A 26,873-nucleotide genomic window follows, 5' to 3' on the forward strand; every position below is an offset into this window, starting at 1 on the left:
CATGGTGGCAGGCACCTGTAATCCCAGCTAATCAGGAGGGTGAGGCACAAGAATCCCTTGAGCCTGGGTGGCGAAGGTTGCAGTGAGCCAAGTTTGCACAACTGCACTTCAGCCTGGGAACAGAGCAAGACTCTGTCTGCGTCCCCCACCTCCCCCCAAAAAAGAAAAAAAACCGGGAAGAGTAAAAATTGTATTGATTAGAAAAATTGGGACCAGGAAACATAAGACATTATTCAAGTGGCATTATCTCTATTTATACATTTAATAATAAATCCCTTCCATTCTCTTTCTTGAGGTCATATTAGAGATTACAGCCTTTGGGGCAGGTAAAGAGAAGAAAGCCACAGAAGAAAGGGGAGGTAGACAAAGCGCTTTCTTTGGTGCTAGAATCTAGTGCCTACTGTGTGTATAACATGGAGCAAGTCATTTATGCCCTTCCTAGGCCTCATCTTCTCCATCTGTGGAATGGGTCCAAATCGTCCTTACCCAGTTAAATCAGGTGATGTACTGTGCCTGGTACACAGCAAGCATTTAATAGACATTACTGTTATGATACAAGACAGCCAGCTTCCCCTGGCAGAGGCATGGGGAATGGAAGATGATGCGAGGGTTTGGCTAAAAAAATAGAATATGCCTTTCCCCCACTCACTGACATAGGGATATTTTATATTCTTAAATGAAACACTTAACATGATTACCTGACTGTCTTCATTATAAACAGAAAAGTTGGAGGATAAAATTATCCTTTTTGAAAAAAGAGAGTGCGCCTAAAATGGCCGAATAGGAACAGCTCCAGCCTCCAGCTCCCAGTGTGAGCGACACAGAAGACGGGTGACTTCTGCATTTTCAACTGAGGTACCAGGTTCGTCTCACTGGGGCATGTCGGACAGTCGGTGCTGGTCAGTGGGTGCAGCCCAACCAGCAAGAGCTGAAGCAGGGCGAGGCATCATCTCACCTGGTAAGTGCAAGGGGGAAGGGAATTCCCTCCTAGCCAAGGGAAACTGAGACACACAACACCTGGAAAATGGGATAACTTCCACCCTAATACTGCACTTTACCTAGGGTCTTAGCAAATGGCACACCAGGAGATTATATCCCACGCCTGGCCCAGAGGGTCCCACACCCACAGAGCTTCCCTCATTGCTAGCACAGCAGTCTAAGATCTAACTGCAAGGCAGCAGTGAGGCTGGGGGAGGGGTGGCCGCCATTGCTGAGGCTTAAGTAGGTAAACAACACCACAGGGAAGCTTGAACTGGGTGGAGCCCATCACAGCTCAGGGAGGCCTGCCTGCCTCTGTAGACTCCACCTCTGGGGACAGGGCATAGTGAAACAAAAAGCAGCAGAAACCTCTGCAGATGTAAATGTCCCTGTCTGACAGCTTTGAAGAGAGCAGTGGTTCTCCCAGCATGAAGGTTTACATCTGAGAACAGACAGACTGCCTGCTCAAGTGAGTCCCTGACCCCCTGAGTAGCCTAACTGGGAGACATCCCCCACTAGGTGCAGACTGACACCTCACACCTCACACAGCTGGGTACACCTCTGAGATGAAGCTTCCAGAGCAAGAATCAGACAGCAACACTTACTATTCAGCAATATTCTATCTTTCGCAGCCTCCGCTGCTGATACCCAGGCAAATAGGGTCTAGAGTGAACCTCAAACAAAATCCAACAGACCTGCAGCTGAGGGTCCTGACTGTTAGAAGGAAAACTAACAAACAGAAAGGACACCCACACCAAACCCCATCAGTATGTCACCATCATCAAAGACCAAAGGCAGATAAAAACCACAAAGATGGGGGAAAAGCAGTGCAGAAAAGCTGGAAATTCAAAAAAATCAGAGCACATCCCCCCCTCCAAAGGAACACAGCTCATCGCCAGCAATGGAACAAAGCTGGATGGAGAATGACTTTGACGAGTTGAGAGAAGAAGGCTTCAGACAATCAAACTTCTCAGAGCTAAAGGAGGAACTAAGTACCCAGAGCAAAGAAATTAAACCTTTGAAAAAATAATGGAAGAATGGATAACTAGAATAATCAATGCAGAGAAGTCCATAAACGAACTGATAGAGATGAAAACCATGAATCGAGAACTAGGTGACAAATGCACAAGCTTCAGTAACTGACTCAATCAACTGGAAGAAAGAGTATCAGTGATTGAAGACCAAATGAATGAAATGAAGCGAGAAGAGAAGTTTAGAGGAAAAAGAGTAAAAAGAAATGAACAAAACCACCAAGAAATATGGGATTATGTGAAAAGACCAAATCTACATCTGATAGGTGTGCCTGAAACTGATGGGGAGAATGGAACCAAGTTGGAAAACACTCTGCAGGATATTATCCAGGAGAACTTCCCCAACCTAGCAAGGCAGGCCAATATTCAACTAGAGGAAATACAGAGAACGCCACAAAGATACGCCTCGAGAAGAGCAACTCCAAGACACATAATTGTCAGATTCACCGAAGTTGAAATGAAGGAAAATATGTTAGGAGCAGCCAGAAAAAAAGGTCGGGTTACCCACAAAGGGAAGCCCATCAGACTAACAGCAGATCTCTCAGCAGAAACTCTACAAGCCAGAAGAGAGTGGGGGCCAATATTCAACATTCTTAAAGAAAACAATTTTCAACCCAGAATTTCATATCCAGCCAAACTAACTTTCATACGTGAAGGAGAAATAAAATCCTTTACAGACAAGCAAATGCTTAGAGATTCTGTCACTACCAGGCCTGCCCTACAGGAGATCCTGAAGGAAGCACTAAACATGGAAAGGGACAACTGGTACCAGCCATTGCAGAAACATGCCAAATCGTAAAGATCATCGACGCTAGGAAGAAACTGTATCAACTAATGAGCAAAATAACCAGCTAATATCATAATGACAGGATCAAATTCACACATAACAATACTAACCCTAAATGTAAATGGACTAAATGGTCCAATTAAAAGACACAGACTGGCAAATTGGATAAAGAGTCAAGTTTACCCATCTCACATGCAGAGACACACATGGGCTCAAAATAAAGGGATGGAGGAAGATCTACCAAGCAAATGGAAAACAAAAAAAGGCAGGGGTTGCAATCCTAGTCTCTGATAAAACAGACTTTAAACCAACAAAGATCAGAAGAGACAAAGAAGGCCATTACATAATGGTAAAGGGATCAATTCAACAAGAAGAGCTAAGTATCCTAAATATATATGCACCCAATACAGATACAGGAGCACCCAGATTCATAAAGTAAGTCCTTAGAGACTTGCAAAGAGACTTAGACTCCCATACAATAATAAAGGGAGAATTTAACACCCCACTGTCAACATTAGACAGATCAACGAGACAGAAATTAACAAGGATATCCAGAAATTGAACTCAACTCTGCACCAAGCGGACCTAATAGACATCTACAGAATTCTCCACCCCAAGTCAACAGAATATACATTTTTCTCAGCACCACGTTGCACTTATTCCAAAATTGACCACATAGCTGGAAGTAAAGCACTCCTCAGCAAATGGAAAAGAACAGAAATAATAACAAACTGTCTCTCAGACCACAATGCAATCAAACTAGAACTCAGGACTAAGAAACTCAATCAAAACCACTCAACTACATGGAAACTGAACAACCTGCTCCTGAATGACTACTGGGTACATAACGAAATGAAGGTAGAAATAAAGATGTTCTTTGAAACCAATGAGAACAAAGATACAACATACCAGGATCCCTGGGACACATTTAAAACAGTGTATAGAGGGAAATTTATAGCACTAAATGCCCACAAGAGAAAGCAGGAAAGATCTAAAATTGACACCCGAACATCACAATTAAAAGAACTAGAGAAACAAGAGCAAACACATTCGAAAGCTAGCAGAAGGCAAGAAATAACTAAGATCAGAGCAGAACTGAAGGAAATAGAGACACAAAAAACCCTTCAAAAAAATCAACGAATCCAGGAGCTGTTTTTTTGAAAAGAAACAAAATTGATAGAGCACTAGAAAGACTAATGAAGAAGAAAAGAGAGAAGAATCAAATAGATGCAATAAAAAATGATAAAGGGGATATCACCACTGACCCCACAGATATACAAACTACCACCAGAGAATACTATAAACACCTCTATGCAAATAAACTAGAAAACCTAGAAGAAATGGATAAATTCCTGGACACATACACTCTCCCAAGACTAAACCAGGAAGAACTTGAATCCCTGAATAGACCAATAGCAGGCTATGAAATTGAGGCAATAATTAATAGCCTACCAACCAAAAAAAGTCCAGGACCAGACAGATTTACAGCCGAATTCTACCAGAGGTTACAGGAGGAGCTGGTACCATTCCTTCTGAAACTATTCCAATCAATAGAAAAAGAGGGAATCCTCCCTAACTCATTTTATGAGGCCAACGTCATCCTGATACCAAAGCCTGGCAGAGACACAACAAAAAAAAAGATAATTTTAGTCCAATATCCCTGATGAACATTGATGCAAAAATCCTCAACAAAATACTGGCAAACCGAATCCAGCAGCACATCAAAAAGCTTATCCAGCATGATCAAGTGGACTTCATCCCTGGGATGCAAGGCTGGTTCAACATATGCAAATCAATAAACATAATCCAGCATATAAACAGAACCAAAGATAAAAACCACATGATTATCTCAATAGATGCAGAAAAGGCCTTTGACAAAATTCAACAGCCCTTCATGCTAAAAACTCTCAATAAATTCGGTATTGATGGAACGTATCTCAAAACAATAAGAGCTATTTATGACAAACCCACAGCCAATATCATACTGAATGGGCAAAAACTGGAAGCATTCCCTTTGAAAACTGGCACAAGAGACAGGGATGCCCTCTCTCACCACTCCTATTCAACATAGTTTTGGAAGTTCTGGCTAGGGCCATCCGGCAAGAGAAAGAAATAAAGGGTATGCAATTAGGAAAAGAAGAAGTCAAATTGTCCCTGTCTGCAGATGACATGATTGTATATTTAGAAAACCCTATCATATCAGCCTAAAATCTCCTTAAGCTGATGAACAACTTCAGCAAAGTCTCAGGATACAAAATCAATGTGCAAAAATCACAAGCATTCTTATACACCAATAACAGAGAAGCAGAGAGCCAAATCAAGAATGAACTCCCATTCACAATTCCTTAAAAGAAAATAAAATACCTAGGAATCCAACTTACAAGGGATGTGAAGGATCTCTTCAAGGAGAACTACAAACCACTGCTCAGTGAAATAAAAAAGGACACAAACAAATGGAAGAACATACCATGCTCATGGATAGGAAGAATCAATATCATGAAAATGGCCATACTGCCCAAGGTAATTTATAGATTCAATGCCATCCCCATTGCATCCCCAAGCTACCAATGACTTTCTTCACAGAATTGGAAAAAACTGCTTTAAAGTTCATATGGAACCAAAAGAGAGCCCGCATTGCCAAGACAATCCTAAGCCAAAAGAATAAAGCTGGAGGCATCACACTACCTGACTTCAAACTATACTACAAGGCTACAGTAACCAAAACAGCATGGTACTGGTACCAAAACAGAGATATAGATCAATGGAACAGAACAAAGCCCTCAGAAATAATACCACACATCTACAGCCATCTGATCTTTGACAAACCTGACAAAAACAAGAAATGGGGAAAGGATTCTCTATTTAATAAATGGTGTTGGGAAAATTGGCTAGCTACAAGTAGAAAACTAAAACTGGATCCTTTCCTTACTCCTTATACAAAAATTAATTCAAGGTGGATTAGAGACTTAAATGTTAGACCTAAAACCATAAAAAACCTAGAAGAAAACCTAGGCAATACCATTCAGGACATAGGTGTGGGCAAGGACTTCATGTGTAAAACACCAAAAGCAATGGCAACAAAAGCCAAAATTGACAAATGGGATCTAATTAAACTAAAGAGCTTCTGCACAGCAAAAGAAACTACCATCAGAGTGAACAGGCAACCTACAGAATGGGAGAAAAATTTTGCAATATATTCATCTGACAAAGGGCTAATATCCAGAACCTACAAAGAACTCAAACAAATTTACAAGAAAAAAAACAAACAACCCTATCAAAAAGTGGGCAAAGGATATGAACAGACACTTCTCAAAAGAAGACATTCATACAGCCAACAGACACATGAAAAAATGCTCATCATCACTCGCCATCAGAGAAATGCAAATCAAAACCACAATGAGATACCATCTCACCCCAGTTAGAATGGCAATCATTAAAAAAATAAGGAAACAACAGGTGTTGGAGAGGATGTAGAGAAATAGGAACACTTTTACACTGTTGGTGGGACTGTAAACTAGTTCAACTATTGTGGAAAACAGTGCAGCGATTCCTCAAGGATCTAGAACTAGAAGTACCATTTGACCCAGTCATCCAATTACTGGGTATATACTCAAAGGATTATAAATCATGCTGCTGTAAAGACACATGCACACGTATGTTTATTGCAGCACTATTCACAATAACTAAGACTTGGAATCAACCCAAATGTCCACAGTGACAGACTGCATTAAGAAAATGTGGCACATATACACCATGGAATACTATGCAGCCATAAAAAAGGATGAGTTGGTGTCCTTTGTAGGGACATGGATGCAGCTGGAAACCATCATTCTCAGCAAACTATCACAAGGACAGAAAACCAAACACTGCATTTTCTCACTCATAGGTGGGAATTGAACAATGAGATCACTTGGACACAGGAAGGGGAACCTCACACACCGGGGCCTATTGTGGGGAGTGGGGAGGGGGGAGGGATAGCATTACGAGATATACCTAATGTACATGACGAGTTAATGGGTGCAGCACACCAACATGGCACATGTATACATATGTAACAAACCTGCACGTTATGCACATGTACCCTAGAACTTAAAGTATAATTAAAAAAAAAAAAGATACCTCAAATTTTAGAAAAAGTCAGACTCCTTTTAAGTAGTGTCTTTTCTGAAAGCTTACAGGTCACTAAATATGCAGCAGATTGGAAAAACAGAACAAAATAAAAATTAAAAGTCAAGGCACTGCCAATAAAGAATCAATCAGAAAAACTGATCACGTGAATCTATCATTCGAATGATTTTTAAAAATTGTTGATGTGATTACATTTCCCTTTTACCCAACAGGGGGTAGTTCCGATTCCAGACATGCAGCTGCACTGCCTGGATCCCAGGCCAAGGTCCTGCTAGCTGGAGCTTGAAGCACACATAGCAGGCAGCCTTACGGGGAGCTTGGAGCCTGCATCGGCGTGGGCAGGCGCATAGATGTTCAGGTACAGGCAGTCTTCTGACGCGCCGATATTGGGGTAATGCACCTTGAGCATGTGTTGATCTAAGCGCAGCCACTCTGAGTTCTGGAGGCACCTTGGAGAAGGAAAGGAGAAAACCCTCAGAAAAAGTTATCAGCAAACTTGCCTGGGAAGGGCCAGTTCTTCTGAGAGCAGTGAGGCCTGGCCGTCTCCTCTGCCTGAGCAGAAGAGGCAGCTACTGGTACAAAGTCCAATCATACCCAAACCCCCATGGTTTCCAAAACAAACAAGCAAGCAAATTATAACTCTCTTTGATCTGGTTCCTGGCTAGGAAAGCACATGGTGTAGAATAATTGCACCATTACCACCTACCACCCTCCTATGCCACCACGATAATATAGACACACATAACAAACCAAGCTGGCCCAACAATTCCCTAAACTACAGAGGGCAGGACACAGTCGAATAACAAGGGCTTTGCCCCTGCGGCTCCTTCTTCTGTCCCCAGAAGAGCAAAGGAACATTTCCCGGCCTCTGTACCTGGAACCAAATGGGATAGACTCCCGCACCCAGGCTTTGCTCAAGCCGGGCCCTCTGCCTCGACTGCTCTCTCCCCATATCTGCATGCTCACATTCTTCCCTTTGTTTCAGATTCACTCCAACTTGCCACCTCCTCCCAGAAGCCTTCTGAGATTTCTCCAGTTCTACCATATCTCTTCTTTGGAAACACCCACCTACTTTGTGTTCTTTCCCAGAACTTGTCCTAAGCTTGTTCGTGTGCATTATCATCATCCCCAGCTCAGCTGTGAGCACCTGAAAGCCTATGACTCTGTTTTAGTCACCCCTGTACCTCAGAGCACCAGCACAGCATGATACACCATAAGATTCAGTGAGGCTGTAATGTGAATGTTTCTACCATACTGTGTGCACAATCAATGCTAGTTGTTTTCGTAATAGAATAGTGTGCAATAGCGCTGCTCGTCTTCTCCTGACAGGTGTTCATGCCTCCTTGCCCCTTTTGTATGTTGTTGATCAGGCCTCAGTGCTTTCAGAAAAGCCATCTCTGACCTCCCATCCAAGCTGGGCCAGGTGGGTTTTTGTTTCCCCTCAGCACCCTTCCCTGACACCCTAATGGTTGCCCTTCCCATCTTATATTTTAACTGTCAATTACTGTTTACATTCCTGCCACCATCACCCCTCTGCATGCTGCCTGAGGACAGCGGTGACTCATCCCCTGCCATGTCCCCAGGCCTAATGGAGAGCCAGTTATCAAGTTGATTCTCAATGAATATTAGTTGGGTGAATGAATGAATGCACACAACAAATGAGTTTCAGCTTGATGTCCTCAGTCCTTGGACCACATGGGGTCATCTTCTGTGGCTTAGGGAATATCCTGGCACCAAAATTTTATCTACCAGGAACCCATGTGGCCCAACCTGAGAGCTTGACAGAATCTAAAGACTTGGAAGGTTCTAGGGGGATTTTCAAGTCTCACTGCCCACCCAGTAAGTCTCACTTCACCCCTCCACAATTAACCTGATAACTGCTTACCTACCCGAGCTTGAAAATCTGCAGTGACCAGGAGCTCCTTACCTCCCAGAGTCCCTGTGTCACAGAGACACATCCACATGTTCATTCCACAGGTATTTATGGAGTTCACCATGGGCCAGGTATTGCATCAGGCACAGTTTTGACAGCTGGAGCTGACACCCTTCTAGTGTGGTTCTTCTCAATAAAGCCCCACCCAGTCTGACCACAGAGGCCAGGCTTGGGGGAGAGGTCACAAGAAGATACCTAGACAGTCCCTTCTGAACAAACGACTCAGTAAGCCCATCTCAGCACTTCCAGAACACCTGGCTGGTGATCAGAGTCTCTAGAGAGCATTCAGATAATAGTTTCCTGGGATTGGCTCGGGATACTCTGATTCAGAAAGTTCAGAAAGGAGCTTGGAGATTCGGCATATTTTTAAAGATGCCTCCAGCGTCCTGGCCATCAGTCGGTTTAGGAGTCAGGAGATTACCGAACCACTGGCCCGAGGCTCAAGCCCTCTCTTTCCCTCCTCCCCCATCCATGCCAATCCCTCTTCTTTCTCACTGGGCTGCATGACCTGCATTCCTGCCACTCCCAGAGCCACAAGCCACCCGTGGGCCCGAACCTGGTCTTACAAATTAGGGTAGGAGGTGGCTTCTCGCAAGTTATCCCAGGGCGATGCAGGCTGAGGGTTCGTAAATCGCAGGGGTCCCAGCGGGGGAGCAGCAAAGGGGACTCCGAGGAACACGTTCACAGGCACAGGGCTTCCCAGCACGGTGACTTGCTTGCCCTGAATCCATCCCAGCCTGGTGTTCCTCTGTGGCCCTTCAGCAGAAGGCCCTGGGGGAACACATGGAGGAATCAGGAGCAGGCTGGGGACGGGCAGAGTCATGGCCCACCCAGCCTGTGGCTCCCCAGTGGGGACATGCTTCCTTCACCCAGAGGCTGTGCTGCTGACGGTATCCAGCTTCCCTCTCCATGAATCCAAGTCCATGGCTTCTTCCGAGATTGCTGTAGAAGTCACCCCCATGAGACCACTGACTTAGTTTCTCCTAGGAGCCCAGCAGCACCTAGCCACAAAATCTCCCCCATTCACTCAGGAACCCATCTCCCTCCTGCTGAGAGCTCTTTCTTTCTACAGGATTGACACACACCGAACTCTGTAGATCCTGGGATGCCACAAACTCATCTTCCCAGGGGTTCCTACACTTCTGTCACTCCACACCCTCCGGCACCACTGCCAGCACATCTGTGCAGCACCTGCATGATTACTGGCTTTTTATTTTTTTCTTAAAATTTAATTTCAATAAACTCCTTTTAAAATTTTACCTAGAAGAATTCCAAGTAATGACATTTATGGAATTGTGGTTGGTGAGTTAGGTATGTGCTTTTGAATACACATGAATATTCATGGATGAAAATTTAAAATTCTCAAGCAGATGCTTCCTGAAATCAACCCATCTACTTCCAGCAGCATGGCACTTTGGGAGACGGGGCATGCAGGACTCTCAGTCACCACACAGAACATGGAGGCCTGGGAATGAAACTGCCCGGCTACTTACTTAGCAAGACCCGGGTGTCTTAGCACTGTTTCTAATGTCATTTCATTACTGAAAGTTCTGTCACTGCAGCCAGGAGTGCAGAAGCACAGGCTCTACTCCTCACACCTCCACAGTGCTCAGGATAGTGTCCCTCTAAACCCCTTGCAGGCTGTGAGCAACCCAAGGGCAGAACCAGGGTCTTTTGTGCTCTACCCACCCCAAGAAGGAAGCTCTGGTCCTAGGTTCTCGGCAACACCAGAACATTGATGCCATCAAAGTACTACATAGCTCTCCACAGACCCTCAGAGACCTCTAAAAAATAACCTCATTTCTACCAGTGGAAAATCCTCTCCCACCCCATCTTCTGAGAGCCCTCCTCTCCCACTGGATATCTCACCCTTGGTTGGGGCTGCAAGGACCCAGATAGCCCAAAGTAGGATCTGGCCTGGGTGCACCCAATTCCCACTCATTTGGCTGCCTGCCCGAACTCCGTGAACATCGACGGCTGCTGCTGACCTCAGAGAGCTTCAGTTGGGAGCCAGAAAGAGCTTCTTGTTAACTGGTAAGTGCTGAATAGGTAGGCAGAGGCAGCCGAGTTACTGAAGAACAGCATCAGAACAATATTCTCAAAGGAATTGACCAAGCAAGACTTTCCTGTTCTGATTTACATAAGAAGCTGATGATTAACTCTTGAGTTGGGGAAAGATAATTTGATCGGCTTTGGACTTCCGGGATGGGGGGAACAGAAAAGACATTCCAGACCAGGCAAGACATTTTAGGATTACGAGTGCCAGAGACCCAAGGATGAATGAGGTTTCCAGACCTGCCTGTGGGACACAGTGCAGGCTGGAGAAGTTGAGAAGTTTCTGAGAAGAGGAAGAAGGTTGCTGCTGGGACAAGCGAGTGACTCTGAAGGCACAAACACTGCCAGCTCAGACTGGCAGCCCAGCTGGCCCTGCCAACAAGAGTCTTCAATGGCCATTTGGTCTATAGCCTCTTTGGCAACCTTGAGGCCTCTTAGATTATATTATTTCCCCTCTGGCCCTTCATAGTTGCCACCAAAAAGATTCTCCCTGGCCTTCAAATCTGTCCCTTCATCTGACCAGAAATATTATCAATTCTCTACACCACTGCTCACTCAACTGTTTTAAAGCACTTCACACAAACTATCTTGTTGCCAACATCACCACCCCCAGTGTGGATGTCTTTCTTCTCCAGCTTCTTCTTTAAACTCCAATTTAACTGCCACCTCTTCCAAGAACCTTCCCCTGATTCTCCTGAACTTCTTAGTGCTTTGCTTTTCCAATCTCTCTTATTCTCTAATAAATCGTAGCCATGATTCTCTTCCTCCTTGGAGTACACCTAGGACTTTTCCAGGTACATATTCATCCCAGTGTCTTACATGTGCCCTGTGGCTTCCCAAAGCTCAGCTCTAGACCTTCTGTCTTCACAGTTTGTTCCATTCCCACTACCAAATTCACTATCAATTTACTTGATTTTTTTTTATTTAAATTGAGATTTTTTTAAAAGCTGTTATTAAAGAAAATTGTATCTACCTAGTGCAACAAGGATAGTGTTTTGGGAAGAGCAAGCCAATATATCTTGCATTTCTATACCACAAAACCATTCCCTTACCTCTAGCAACCATTACAATGAAGGGGAGGTATATGGTGGAGAAGATCCCCAAAATAGGACAAACAGGAAAATCCAGCCCTTCTGTACAGTGGATTTTGGAAAGGAGAAGGGAAGAGAGGTAGTGAAAGCATGTGTTATGCAAAGTGCCCTGACTCCCCCTCTTAGACATAGGTCCTAAAGAGGTACAGCAATGGGGTAAAGTGATGGGGTGCAGAGAGGGGCTGAAATGTGTGCCAAGGACGAAATGTGTGCTAAGCAGTGAAGGGTTCTCCAGGAGGATACTGACAGAAGGGTTCCACATCTCAACCAACCTGGGGCAGCCACAGCAGAGCAGAAGTGGTTGGGCCAAGAGAGATCTCAGAGAGTGCTCCCACTTCCGTTGGATCCCCAATTCCTTGAAATGGATCCAGACATCACCGTATGGCTTTGAAGAAAACTCAGAGGTGACTACCAACCTGGCTGGGAGCTAGAGGAGGAGGAGGAGGGCAGGGGGCTACAGATGCGCTTCATGGACTCGAGAACAGAGTGAAACCACAGCCTGGACTGTGCTGCAGCACAGTGCTGAGCACTGGGCACGGTGAGGTGGGGCACTGAGCCAGCCAGGGAGGGTCAGTGGGCTTTGATCAAGACGAGAGGACAGACCATGAGCTCACCACGTGAGAACTGATCCTCCTCCCAGGAAGCCGGGCAGCGGGACGTTTCTGTGGAAACCACAACAACACAAGGACTCCTGCAGGTGGGTCCAAGCTCCCTCTGCCCTACCACTCATGTGGTCCTATTAGCATCCCTTGACTTACACAGCCTGACACCGTCTTGGCAAGGAGTGTGGGTGGGGTGGGGAGCAAATCTGAGAGGCTATGGATTTATTTGAAGTGATTATGCTATCTAAAGAGACTGTTTAAGTTACTGAATAGGACTTTACCGGATTGAGTTAGATGTAATTATCTATCATTAACCAGAGGGGTGAAGAATTCTCCATGCTAAAAATGGAAATTAACAAGCATTATATATATATACATACATATGTGTGTGTGTGTATATATGTGTGAGTGTGTATGTATATATAACATGCTATAATACCACCAAACTGAGTCTTTCTCTTCCACAAAATCAGAATGCAAAGAGAACTATAGAGGAAATGGTTTCCTAATGAAACATCTTCTATTTGCTGTTCTCTCTAGGTACCGCCTCTGTCGCAGGCATCCCCTAATGCACAGGACCTACTCTGTGAGGAATACTGATAATGTCAGGAATCAATGCCACTAGCCTTCATTTACAGAATGCCTTACTGGTACCAGACCCTGGGCTAAATGCTTTCTTTGCATCTGTTACCTAATTTGATGCGATTAGTCTCATTTTGTAGATGAGGAAACTGAGATTTTGCAAGATGGGATTGCTGGTCCAATATCACAAAGCTGAGAAGCAGCAGCTGGGACTAGAGCTCAGGTTTCCTGCCCTTGAGCTGCAGGCTTTGCAATTTGGGGAGGAGGGAGTAGGAAAGGAGAGGCAATAGAAAGATCTGGGAGGATGGGCCAGCTTCTGCAGTTCTTGGGCCATGAAAAATTACTTAATCTTCTAGAAAGCTGAATAACCACCTTGGACCTTGATGTCCCCATCAGTAGCACAGGTCAGTGGCCTGGATGGCCCCTGGGAGACACAGACCTTTGATAGGCTCTCCCTGTTCTCCCAGATTACTCTGCTGAAACCCTGAGGGAGAAAACCAAGATAAGGGCTAAGGGCTTGTTCTTTAAGCAGCTTGGCTTAAAACATAGGTTCATCTACCTCTGCTGATAGGTGGTAAAGATCAAAGCCCACTTTGGGATCCTCATAAAGAGAGGCTAAAGGAACCTTGAAGGTACAAGAGCAATGGCAGCTGCCTCAGGGTGGAAACCAGCCTGTAGGTGGACAAAACAAAGCAGTGGTGCTCTGGTGCTGGAATCAGGTCACTAGGCAATGCCCCATACACCACATATGGACCCACAGCTGGGAAGCCTTAAAGCTTCCATCTCATAACCTGTTCCTTCAAACCTCTCACACATTCATATTAAACCCAAACACTTTAACCTGACCTTCAAATCTTTTCTTATCTGACTCCATTCTATGATTCCAAACTAATGCCTCACTGCAACTCCATTGCTACCCCTACCACTGCACCACATCACTGCACCCCCACCACCACCCCCACCATTGTACCCCATCACTGCACTCTACCACTGCACCCCATCACTGTGCACCATCACTGTGCCCCATCACTGCACCCCCACACTGCATCCCACCACTCCACCCCATCACTACACCCCATTGTAGCACCCCATCACTATACCCCACCACTGCACCCCACCATTGCATCCCACCACTGCACCCCATCACTGCACCTCCACCATTATCCCATCACTATACCCTACCACTGCACTCCCACCACTGCACCCCACTACTGCACTCCATCACTACACCCACCATTGCACCCCCACCACTACCTCTATCACTGTACCCCACCACTGCACCCCCACCACTGCATCCCACCACTGCACCCCATCACTGTGCCCCACCACTGCACCTGATCACTGCACCCCATCACTGCACCCCTGCCACTGCACCCCACCACTGCAGCTCCACTGCTACCCCCATCACTGCACCCCCACCACTGCACTCCACCAATGCTCCCCATTTCTATAGCCCATTGCTGCACCCCATCACTGCACCCCCACCACTGCATTCCACCACTGCATCCCACCACTGCACCCCATCACTGCACCTTCACCATTATCCCATTGCTGTACCCTGGCACTGCACCCCACCACTGCAGCTCCACTGCTACCCCCATCACTGCATCCCACCACTGCACTGCATCACTGCACTCCATCACTGCAACCCCACCATTGTACTACATCACTGTACCCCCATTACTGCACTTACCACTGAACCTTCACCAATATACTTCATCACTCTACTCCACCACTGCAGGCCACTACCTCCCATCCCTGCAAGCCCATGGTTGTGCCCTATCACTGCATCCCATCTCTATACCTCATCACTGCACCCCATCACTGTACCTCCACTCCTGCATCTCATCACTGCACCCCCATCACTATATCCAGTGTTTGTTATATTTTCCTCCCCTGGAATGTTTTGCCTTGAGTTCTTTTTTTTCTTTCCTTTTTTTTTTTTTTTGTTCAGACAGTGTCTCTCTGTCACCCAGACTTGAGTGCAGTGGCATGACAAACTCCTGGGCTCATGTAATCCTCCCACCTCCATCTCCCAAGTATCTAGGACTACAGGTGCACACCACCACACCTGGCTAATTTTTTTTTTTTTTTTTTTTTTGGAGAGATGGGGTCTCACTATGTTGCCCAGGCTGGTCTCCAACTCCTGGTCTCAAATCATCCACCAGCTTCTGCCTCCCAAAGCTCTGGGATTACAGGGGTATGGCCAGGCATGGCCCACCACACTCAGGTGACTTCTTTACCTGATGAAATCCTACTTGTCTTAAAGATTCCATGAAAAACCACTTCCTCCATGTAGACCTCCTCATTACCAAATGCTAGAATCATTCTCCTCTTCCCACTCATGCACTTTTTGATGACTCTATTATTTACAACACGCTGCCCTTGTTCTATAGGTGGTATACCCAATGATAATGATGATGATGACTATGACAAGGACCATGTGATCTCTCATGCAGGTCACAAAACTTCAGCCCACCTCGGATTTAAGCTACAGCTGCAGTGGACTGTAGTGTGCAGGCCCAGCCTCCCTTTGCACTGACAGCATGCCACCTGAAGCATGGGTGGGCCCCTGGCTTTCTATTTTCTGCCCCAGGGCAGAAACGTCCTTTCTGTCTTTGCTCAAGTGAGACCAGAATTACAGGACAGATGGAGTCCCCCAGGAGGAACCCTCAACAGAAGGGCCATGAGAGCTGAGGGAGCTCTGAGGCATTCTGTGTGCTGCGTGAAAGTCCTAGGAAGTGGGGCTCCCATTGCTCACAGCAGCAGTCTCAGGAATATCCCCTTGTCTCACCTTCCCTCCTCCCCTCCACCCTTGCTCCTGAGAAATCTACCTTTTTACCCAAATTCCTGCCTCAGGCTCTGTTTTCAGGCACACAAACTAAGTCAGTCGATAAGTATGAGAAGGAGACCTAGAGAGCAAACCCTCAGTGAGATTCTGAAACTGGATCTCCCCGCTAGTCAGACAGCATCCTACTACTAAGACTGTCAGTGGTGGACCGGGATGTGGTTCAGAGGGGCGGGCTGCACTAAGGTGTGCATTAACGCTAGCACCTCTAGGTCTAGAGGCAAGGGTAATCAGAAGTATTGCGGCGTTGGCTGCCTTTTGTTAATTGCCTTGGAAATCTTGAAGAAAATGGCAGTCTCAGTTAATCAGCTATTAACACAGAGTACACTGTGAAAATCAGGTCTCCTAGCAGCTTTTAAAGATAGCTGTGTCTCCTGGAACCATAGTTAAACAACACTGAAAATTAGACCCAGAATTTACCCATAAGGGTAAGGTTGAGCCTATAGCCTTGAAAAATCTTCTAAGCTAAAGTTAGGACACCAACAGGGAATGATTGAGACCCTGAGACCTGGAATGTCTGAGACCCCAGACATCTGGATGGATGCACTTGAGAACAATGAATACCTGGCTTCTCCTAAACTCTCCAGCCTGGCAGAAGCAGGCCTCTTCTTACTAGGGGACACCAGACACTTGTACTCTGGTAACAATGCATAGACTTGACCCGTGATAGATACTTCCCAAGATAAAGCTTTTCCTCATCAAGATCACCCAATCCACTCATTGTTCCAGGCCGGTAACCAGGACCAAGCTTACGCATAGCTTAAACAAGAACATGAGTCCCTTCCCCAGAAGAAAAGGGCTTTCCTACTGAATGAATCGCATGATGTGGCTACTATGTCCTGACAGGAACAGAGAAAAACATGCGTGGAGGTGGGTCTTGGAGGGTGGTGAGCCTGAGGGGTGGAGCAGAAGGTAAGACTGGGTAGAGAGAATTTATTAGCACAAGAACACATTCTCATGGTGCAGGACTTACTGTCCTCAGAGAATGCCTCGGGCAGATGCTAATATGCTATGAGAGTGGACCCATGAAGCATGGACATGATGACAGCCTACAGCAAATGCGATGGAGATGTTAGAATTAGCCAGTTAGAATGGTCAAGTATTGATGAAGAGATGAGAAGGTTCACGGATGTGGAACTGTTAAAATAAATACATCTCCTAGAATAGGGACGCACTATCTGATAACGTTTCCCGAGAGTGACAGAGGATCCCTTCACTAGGGCAGTAAGGAATTTGCTAAGCAGGAAGGAATTATTTGAGAAGCTCAGTGGTGATAATCCTTGTTAGCTACCATAGAAATGGGCTCCCTGGTATCAGTGTGAATGAGTCTGGAATAGCAGAGACCAGGTGGTGCTGCATAACCAGAGGTAAGGTGGAGATAATTACCTTAATGGGCAAAAAAACAGTGGCAACCAAGATGCCTTGTCCAACAGAGATCTTTGACAATGGCTAATAGATCATGGTGTTCCTAGAAGTAAATTAGACAGGCAGCCAATTTGAATATTGTTTAACTTGTAAAATCAGAGAAAGTCAAGAGATGATGATTAGAAGTTTATGTCAGCCATAACAGTGAAAAATCACAATCCCTTACTAGATCCTTCCAGACCTGAACCACTTCTCAAACCTACTGAGCTCATTGTTTTAAGGAGTCTGAGTCCTTCAAGAGAGGACTATGCAACGTCACTATAGATATAGTGGCTATAAACATATCCCCAATCCTTCCCAAGAGTGATTTATAGCCAGGACTTATCTCTTAATCGAAAGTTCTGGATGCACAGTCACTTGGTGCCTGTGGTCTAGCATTTTTTTGATACCAGGAACCACTAATGCACAGAGACGATTCTCAAAGGGGTTTAATTCCCTACTGTGGTAGACATAGCCTTATACCAGAATTGCAGGGACCAGATCATGATCCTCCCACTGGAGCTTGCCATAAGCTCCACCTGCACCTTAGACTTTTCTTCTACTTTAGAGGAGAATTCCTAGCATGTTCTGCCCATGGAATTCCTCAAGCCTTCACTGATATGTCCCTTTCTTGAGTTACCAAAGGGCTTATCTCTCACCCTCTGGAGCACAAAGCCTCCAGAGGGCTGGCCACCTCTTGCTCTTCCTGTCCGTTGAACATGAAGTGGTAAATGGAACATGTGAGTGTGATGTTCTTGGGACATCCAGGCAGGGTAGATGTCTTTGGACTATATTGTGAGAGGCAGCTATCACTGTAACTGAGTATTTTTCATCCCATGTAGATGCGAATTTTTCTAGTTGGAATGGAAAACATTGAATTCACCAAATCTATAGCTGCAGCATACGTTATAGGAGAAGCCTTATTCACCTGCTCAACCAGGGATGCCACACCTAGCACAGCAGCTATGATCAGAGTTACCGCTTGGTTGAGTGTGCGGTAGTCTACGGTCATTCTCCAGGGGCTGTTCAACTTCTGCAGCAACCAGACTGATGAACTGCATGGAATTGTGAAAGGCACCACCACCATTGCATCTTTTTTTTTTTTAGATGGAGTCTCGCTCTGTCACCAGGCTGGAGTGCAGTGGCACGATGGCTCACTGCAACCTCCGCCTCCCAGGTTCAAGTGATTCTCCTGCCTCAGCCTCCTGAGTATCTGGGATTAGAGGTGTGCACCACCACGCCCAGCTAATTTTTGTATTTTTTTTTTAATAGAGACGAGGTTTCACCATGTTGGCCAGGATTGTCCTGACGTCTTGACTTCATGATCTTCCCACCTTGGCCTCCCACAGGCATAAGCCACTGCACCCGGCCCACCATTGCATCTTTTAGGTCTTTAACAGTGGTGCTAATCTCTGCTATATCACTCTCTGAGGATACAATATTGTTTTTTCTTTACTAACTTGGCCATGAAGTGGGAGCCTACTAGCTTCTGGCAGTTTTGGAGGTTTCTATTTGGGCTTCCCCACTGTGATAGCTCTTACCTCACAGACCATGGATTCCTTATGGGGGATTACTCCAAGTATATCCTTCCCAATTGATGCACCTGGGCACTGCGGAAATGACCACTAGCTGTGTCATTGGCACAGTGAGCCCACTGTGAGCCAGTCTTTAGCTAAAGTTTCACTCACTACGTGGCTCTCGTAGGTCCCCACTCTAACAGGGGAGTCATGGTGACACTTTAGGTCTCTACATAGCAATGTCACTTCAGACTCTGTGTCCATTAGTCCTGGAAATATTTGCTCAGTACATAGTCACCTGAATAAATAACCATATGCACCTTCAGAAAAGAAGCAGAAAAATTATCATGGTATATACTTGCTGCAATTGTGCAGAGTCCTTCTTTCTAAGGACCTGGCCACCTTTTCTTTCAGTGGTTTCAAGATCTGACAACTGGCACAGATCTGGGAACTGAGCAGAAATTTGTAGTGTTTTACTGGGGCAGCCCCTGTCAGCCTTATGCTACTCCTCCATGCTTGCTTTATCCTTTTTCATGGATGCAAAGCAGCACCTATGTCAATAGTCTGTCTATGTTCCCCTATAGACACCACACTCCCTTAACCATCTCCACCACTCCTTACAAGTCAAGTCCCCTTGTCTGATCCTCTGGCCTTGGTGATCATTAAAGTAATTGCAGCCTCCTGCCTTCTGGCAGTTAAGTGCCACTACCCAGCCTCAGGATGAGTGACTTTGAGACTCCCTCTTCTCTATCAATGTTAATGAACTCAGCTCTGTGGCCACCTCTCCTGCCATGTCCCCTGGCCTGCAGAAGAGGGCCACCACTAAACTTCCTCCTTTTTTGTTGAGACAGGGTCTCACTGTGTTGCCCAGACTGAAGTGCAATAGCATGATCACAGTTCACATCAGCCTCAACCTCCTGTGCTCAAGTGATTCTCTTTCCTCAGCCTCCCAAGTAGCTTTGACTACAGGCACATGCCACCATGCCTGGCTAATTTTTAAATTTTGTGTAGAGACAGTGCCTCCTTATGTTGCCCAGGTTGGTCTTGAACCCCTTGGCTTAAGTGATCCTCCCACCTAGGCCTTCCAAAGTGCTGGCATTACAGGAGGGAGCCACTGTGCCCGGCCTTATAACTAAACTTCTTAGTGATACTGGTGCTCCTTTCAAGAGCACATTTGTGGTGAAGTCTTCAGCCTATGGTTCAACTGTGTGTGCCCTCCCACTACTGCTGATAAGGGCCTTTTCTTAATCTCTCCCCAAGGCTGCTTTGATCTCACACTTAGCCATTATCTGCTCTTTAACAGCTCTCTGTCTCTCATTATCCTTCTGCTGTGTGCAGCTTAGCCATACCAGGCCTACTCTACTGCCTTTGTAGGCTTTGTTCTCCATGTATTTTTCAAATACTTACATCATCACCCCTCCTACAGCATTCCCCCTAATGTGGGACACTTTTTTCAGATCACCACCAGCAAAATCTAGCAATTGAGTCATCACCTTGTGTCTCATCAATCACCCAAGATGGTATCCTCCACTCCTACTAGGTGATCCAGTCCCAGACCCCCATCTTACCACCTGTCTTCTAAGACCACTTTCTTGGTCTGAGAAGGATTAAACATGCAAAGGAGCCGACACCAGGACAGGATTAAACGTGCAAAGATTTCATTAGGGGAGATGCCTATGGACGGGAAGTGGGGAAGGAGCCAGGAAAGTCCAGGAGAGCTGCCAGACTGTGATACAATCTGCAAAGGAGAGATAATAAGGTTGGGTAAAGCATCTAGCTACCATGAAGACTGAAGACGGTCCAGCAAGTGTTTCAGGGAGACTGAGAGCCTATGTCAATCACCAGAGGAGTCTTGAGTCTCCCAGAAATGGATCTGCCCTTGTATCCCTGCTACACTCAGTTGTTAGCTGGGAGCAGCCTGTGGGAAGCATGGCCTTGATGTAAATGCTGTGACAGACTTCAGCAGCAAGTAGCTGGCGCCCTGGTTCAATGATTGGAAGCCATAGTCAGAAGCCCACAAGGTTCATTCTCATGGCCACTACCTACTATGGGATATCAAGTGAGTAGGCAACCAGAGCTGCCCATTATGAGCTGAGTATTTTCAGATCCAGCAACAAGGTGAGGCAAGCACATTTGGTACATTAGAAATTGTGACTGAGCAAGTCTGGCTAGCACAAGAAAGTTACATACACATGACTGACCCCACGTTGTCTCCCTCTACTGCACCAGTGCTTCCCCTCAATCACATCCGTCCACTACCTCATGGCAGATTCCCTATGGCTAGCTGGTGGAAGAGGCAAACAGGCCCGGTTTACATATGGACTGCCCTAAGAAGATGGGCTAAAATTCAACTGCTACACAACAGCCACTCTCAGGAGTGACCTCAAAAGATAGTGGTGAGAAAAACATCCTCCTTGTGTCCACTTTTAAGCAATATACTTGGTTACCACTTTAAATAGTCACAAAAGAGTTAAAGACATACATGACTTCTGAACAGTGGTGAATGGCTTCGCCAGTTGTTCAGGGGCCTGGGAAGTAACAGATAGGATCCTAAATCAGTGACAAAAAGGTGTGAGAAAGAATCATGAGGATTCATCTATGGGAGTGGGACAGTGTGTAGATCTTTGTGTTTCATGTTAATGCCCAACAAGGAACTCTACAAACAGAGGGACAAAACTCATCCAAGTCATGTCAACCAGCCTCCCTCCTCAGCCATGTAGTGCTTGCACAACAAACCCATGAATGAATATGAACAGAATAGCTATAGTGGCTAAGCACGGGCTCTGATTCACTAAGGTTGATCTTGGCAATACTGCTCCTGAATGCCCACTGGCCAGCAGCAGAAACTAGTATGAGCCCTCACTACAGCACTATCCTAAGTGGGAATCAAACTCTCTTTGGTAACTTGTTGATTATGTCAGACTCCTAACTCTGGGATATGAGGAGACATGGTAGACTCATCCTTACCAGAATTGACACCTACTCAGGATATAGATTTATGGGTTTGCCTTCCCTGCTCACAGTACCTTTGTCAACATCACCACCTGAGGGCCCTTGCCTAATCTGTATCACGGGATCCTATGTAATCCCGTGATTACATAAGATGTAATCACATCAACAAAAGGGAGTTATTTTGTGGTCAAGGATGGGTCTGTGAACAAATGGCCACAGGACCCACTGGTTCTACCACATGCTGCATCCACTGGAAACAGCATAATAGAACAATGGAAGGTCTATTAGGAGATCTGCTAAGGAATAAACTTGGTATCAACACGCTGCAGGGTTGGAATGTTGTACTACAGGATGCAGTATACACTCTATAATACTTGAAATGTGATACTGTGCCTCAAAGGCTAGAACAGACCAGTCTGAGAATCAAGAAGTGAAAGAAATATTGACCCCTGTCACCATCACTCTGCATCACTTGCAGAATTTGTGCTTCATGTTCCCCAGAGGCTAGGCTCTGTGGAATATCAGGTCATTTTTTAGGGGTGGAGGGATGCTTCCACGGGTCAACAGTTGACCGGTTGACCCAGCAAACAGTCCACTGAACGTGAAACTAGAACTGCTCCCTGATGATTTCAGACTCTTGTTACCAGTGGACCAGAGGCAAAAAAAAAAAAAAAAAAAAAGGTACTAAGTTACTACACTGATTATCATTAAAAACTAGGGCTGTGGCTATATATAAGGGTGCTTTTCTGTTCAGTTACAGAAAATTCATTGTGGCAAGCCAGGTCAACCAAGGTATCAGATCCATCAGGGATAAGGGTCTGGAGCACTTCACCAGGTGGACTTGGACTCAGGCCCTGTTGCAGCAATAGATACTGAACTTGTTCTTCTAATTCTACTGCCTTAGGTCTTTTATGGAGATTGAAGCTGGCACCAGTATGAAGACTATGTGACAGTGTAAACTTAATGTGGGGTATGAGCAGATCTAAGTGGAGCAAGGAGTGGACTGTAAAAGATATTGTCACGGGTGAATGGTGACTATCTGAGGCAGTGACTATCTGAGGCCGACTTTACCAGTTGTGGGTTAAAAAAGGCAGATTTATTAGACAAAGTATGAAAATATGTTGCAAAGGAGCAATGGGTAGAATCAGCAAGAAGGGAGATGACTCCAAGGAAACAAAGGCTTGCTGGAAATTGTATAGGATGGTTCTTGAGTTGCAGCGTACTGCATGCAGTACTGATTATGGCAAGGTTACAGGGTGCTAACTTGCAATTTTTCTGTCAGCCAAAGGTCTGGTGATAGCTGGGCACAGGAATATTGTGAGTTATTTGCACGGAAGGGCTGTGTCCTGGACCATGAGGAAAGACAAACTTGTAGCTTATCTGCTTTTTCTTTTTGTTTTCCTTCAGTCCTGCCAGCCCGACTCCTTTTTTCTAATTAAGACTCCACAGGTATCTCTAGTGTTCCACATCTCGTCCTCTCTGCCCACCTCTGATTTCAGCTGCAGTTGTTGTAGACTGTACCATGGGAGTACAGATTCACTTCATGTTGACGAATTTCACCTCAATCACAGGGCCATGCAGCTTTCCATTTACTGTCCCCAGGGTCTTCCTGATGTTGGAAAGTCTACCTGGCCCATGCACAAGTTAGCACAGAAGGAAGGCACAGCCTTTAACCAATGGGGCAAGAGTCAGTGGATAAAAGCTCCAGCTTCCTGTTATTCAAGTGAACAATTCTAGCAGATATTCTGTTAATTGTCTAATAGGTCTCTGGAACCAAGACCCAAGCTGACGATAGCAAAAATCTCAACAAAAGACCGTTACATTCATTTTTCCTCCACTACCCTGTTTCATGTTCCCTTATTCCCTTATTCCTGGGATTGTCTGCTAAATAAACTACCTGAACCTTAGTCTTTGTCTCAGGTTCTGCTTTTCAGGGAACCCAGACTAAGATTTCCATTTTCATTTATTGCTTGTGTCAGTCACTGTGCTAAGCATTTTGCAAGCATGTCACATTGAATCTTCACAAAGTGCTATGGAGTTGATTCTATTGTTATTCTAATTATAGACGAGGAGGCTAAGACACAGAAAGGTTAAGTGAAGGTCACAGAGCTGGTCTTCAAATCTAGATCTCTGTCTGACTCTAGCTTTAACCATCATACTATTCAGCCTCTCCCACCAAGGTATGAACTGCATGAGGGCAGGGACATTTTGGATTCACTTTGCACTCTCAGTGACCAGCTCAGAACCTGAGAGCAGCACTTTAAAAAATGTTACATTTAAAATTATGAATATGCTTCTCTCTCTAATTTGATAGTTAAAGAGGAGCTTTACTCAAAAGTAGCCTAGAATGACCTAAACCCAGGAAAATATTCAACCCTGAAACCTGCTAGGACTCTAAAGGGGCAAAACTGGATGTGGGCCTAACACGTAGGAAAAAAAAAGATTTTTTCCTCTGTATTCTCATACACCATTCAACACGATGCTTCTGACACCAAATGTATGTATTTCCCCATACACCAAGACATTCTTCAAGAAATGCCAACTAGGTATCTTCTAATGCAATTCAATTCTTACACTATGTACCTGAAGATAGCAGCAAATCGCACAGGTTGGGGGCTCAGTCCCATAAGCCTGCTCCCCACTTCAGATGCCAGTTGCAAGTAGTAGGTTGTGACTCTTACCGGCTACAAATTGGGGTTCCCATGACCCCTCCTTAGATTCAATTAATTTGCTAGAATGGTTCACAGAACTCAAGTAAACACTTCACTCATTTATTGGAAAGGATATTACAAAGGATACAAGTGAACAGCCAGATGGAAGAGATGCAGAGAGCAAGGTATCTGGGAAGGTGCATGGAATGCTTATGCTCTGTCTGGTATGCCACCTGCCCCACCCCTGACCCTAAACCTCCACATGTTCAGCTATCCAGACGCTCTCCCAACCCAGTCCTTTTTTTTTTTTTTTTTTTTTTAATGGAGGTTTTATTTTGTAGGCGTGATTGATTCTATCATTGGCCATTGATAATTAACCCAACTTTCAATGTCTCTCCCCTACTTTCTAATCACATGGTTGGTTCCCTTGGTGACCAGCTCCCATCCTTGGGTTATGTGGGAGCCCCCAGCCATCAGTCATCTCATTAGAATACAAAAGACACTCATTGCTCTAGGAATGTAAGATGTTTTAGGAGCTTTATGTTAGGAAATGAAGGATGAGGATCACTTATATATTTCACAATATCACAGTGGGCTAGTCTTAAAATAGAAGCTTCTTAGAGACTCTCACACAATTAGATTTCAGAACCAAGTCATAGTGACCTTCCAGCCAGGAAAGGATCAGAGTCAACGCTCACTAAAAGAAATTTTGAGTGCCCTTGATAGTAGCATAAGCTGAGTCTGTAGGGGTCTTGCAAACATCCAAGAAGGATGGACTCCATATTTTCCATCAGGCTGAGAAGGGAGAAAAGGTATGGGAAAGTAGAGAAAGGCAAAAGAAAGGCAGAAAGCTTAAGAAGCATTCCAAGACAACTTGAAAAAAAAATGAAAGAAGCTGAAATTTTTAATTATAAGAAATACCCAGTTTAGAAAAAGAAAATCACATTACTTAATTTCAAATTTCAATGAATATTCAGACATGATTGAGGCAGCTTAATGTTCCAGATGTGGGCTTGAGTTATTATTTTTTTTTAATTTTACTGTTTTGTTTGTGAATTTGTGGAGGCAAATATAGAAGAGAATTCTGTGTGAGCATTTTAGGATCAATCAATGACAATCTTGCAGGAACTCCTCCAGAGAATAAAAAAGTAGGGAATACTTCCAAACTACTTTAATGAGACCTGTATAACCTTCATTGCAAAACCCACAAAGGACTTTATGAAAAAATAAAAATTAAATAGTGATATATCTTATAAACCTATGTGAAAAAAAAATCCTTTAAAATACTAGCGATTCAAATCTAGTGATATATAAAAACATGTACCACAACAAACTGAGGCTTATTCCTGGTGAGGACTAAGCTCTGTTTTCTTCTTATCTTGCCCAAATATATGAGGGGTCTGGGGAGTCTTGCCCTTGTGAACTCCGAAAATCTGAGACAGGTCTTAGTTAATTCAGAGAGTTTATTTTGCCAATGTTGAGGATGGGCACCTGTGACGCAGCCTCAGGAGGTCCTTGTTAGATATGAGTTCTAAATTTCTCTTCAAAGAATCAATATGTCAGTATGTTCAATTCTTTTCCTTCTACTTTTAAACTTAACTTCCACGTAAAGCAAACTTTTTCGATCACCTGCTTCACCCTGACTCATTCTGATTATCTGCTCCACCCTCATTCCAATTACCTGCTCATTCTCCACCCTGACTCATTCCAATTTCCTGCTCTGCCATAACCATTTTTCCTGCCAAACCACTCACACTGTCACTCTCTTTAAATTAGCCAATCAGAATTAGTTTTACCTGTGCCGTCTAATCCTAGCCAATGGGGAATGACACAGCAGCAGGGGCCACACGTCAGGAATAAGAACCCCTTCCCTCCCTTTGTCCAGGTGTGCATTCACCATTGCTCCATCTGTGAGGGCACACCCTTCTATAGAAGCAAATTGCCTTGCTGAGAAGAAAAAAAAAAAAGAAAATCTTATATTCGAGTGCTATTTTGCAGCACCAAAACTTTAATAACATCCTGATGACGTGTGCCCAAGGTGGTTAGAACACAGCTTGGTTTTTATATATCCTAGGGAGACATGAGACATCAATTAACATATGTAAAATGAACATTGGATCAGTCCAGAAAGGCAGAACAACTCAAAGAAAAAGTGGGACAACTCAAAGTGGGGAGGGGGCTTCCAGGTCACAGGTAGGTGACAGACAAACAGTTGCATTCTTTTGAGTTTCTGATTAACCTTTCCAAAGGAGGCAGTCATATATGCATTTATCTCAGTGAGCAGAGGGATGACTTTGAATAGAATGGGAGGCAG

At 44.9% G+C, this 26,873-nt stretch overlaps 1 protein-coding gene across 3 annotated transcripts in view; it reads right to left on the reverse strand.

Moving 5' to 3' along the window:
- Window positions 1-26,873, reverse strand: part of CES5A (carboxylesterase 5A) — a 121,735-nt gene that overhangs the window by 24,448 nt on the left and 70,414 nt on the right. For 2 of the 3 annotated variants that reach the window (XM_025370851.1, XM_025370849.1), the window contains exons 1-3: window positions 10,727-10,948; window positions 9,424-9,628; window positions 7,235-7,373 (exon numbers count right to left, since the gene is read on the reverse strand). In XM_025370851.1, coding sequence (XP_025226636.1) covers window positions 7,235-7,373; window positions 9,424-9,628; window positions 10,727-10,799 — 417 coding nt within the window. In that variant the 5' untranslated portion in view covers window positions 10,800-10,948. Of the gene's footprint in view, window positions 1-7,234; window positions 7,374-9,423; window positions 9,629-10,726; window positions 10,949-26,873 lie in introns of those variants that run through there. The other variant, XM_025370852.1, reaches the window with a different exon arrangement.

Source organism: Theropithecus gelada, chromosome 20 (genome assembly GCF_003255815.1).
Source record: "Theropithecus gelada isolate Dixy chromosome 20, Tgel_1.0, whole genome shotgun sequence".
NCBI classification, from domain to species: Eukaryota; Metazoa; Chordata; class Mammalia; order Primates; family Cercopithecidae; genus Theropithecus; species Theropithecus gelada.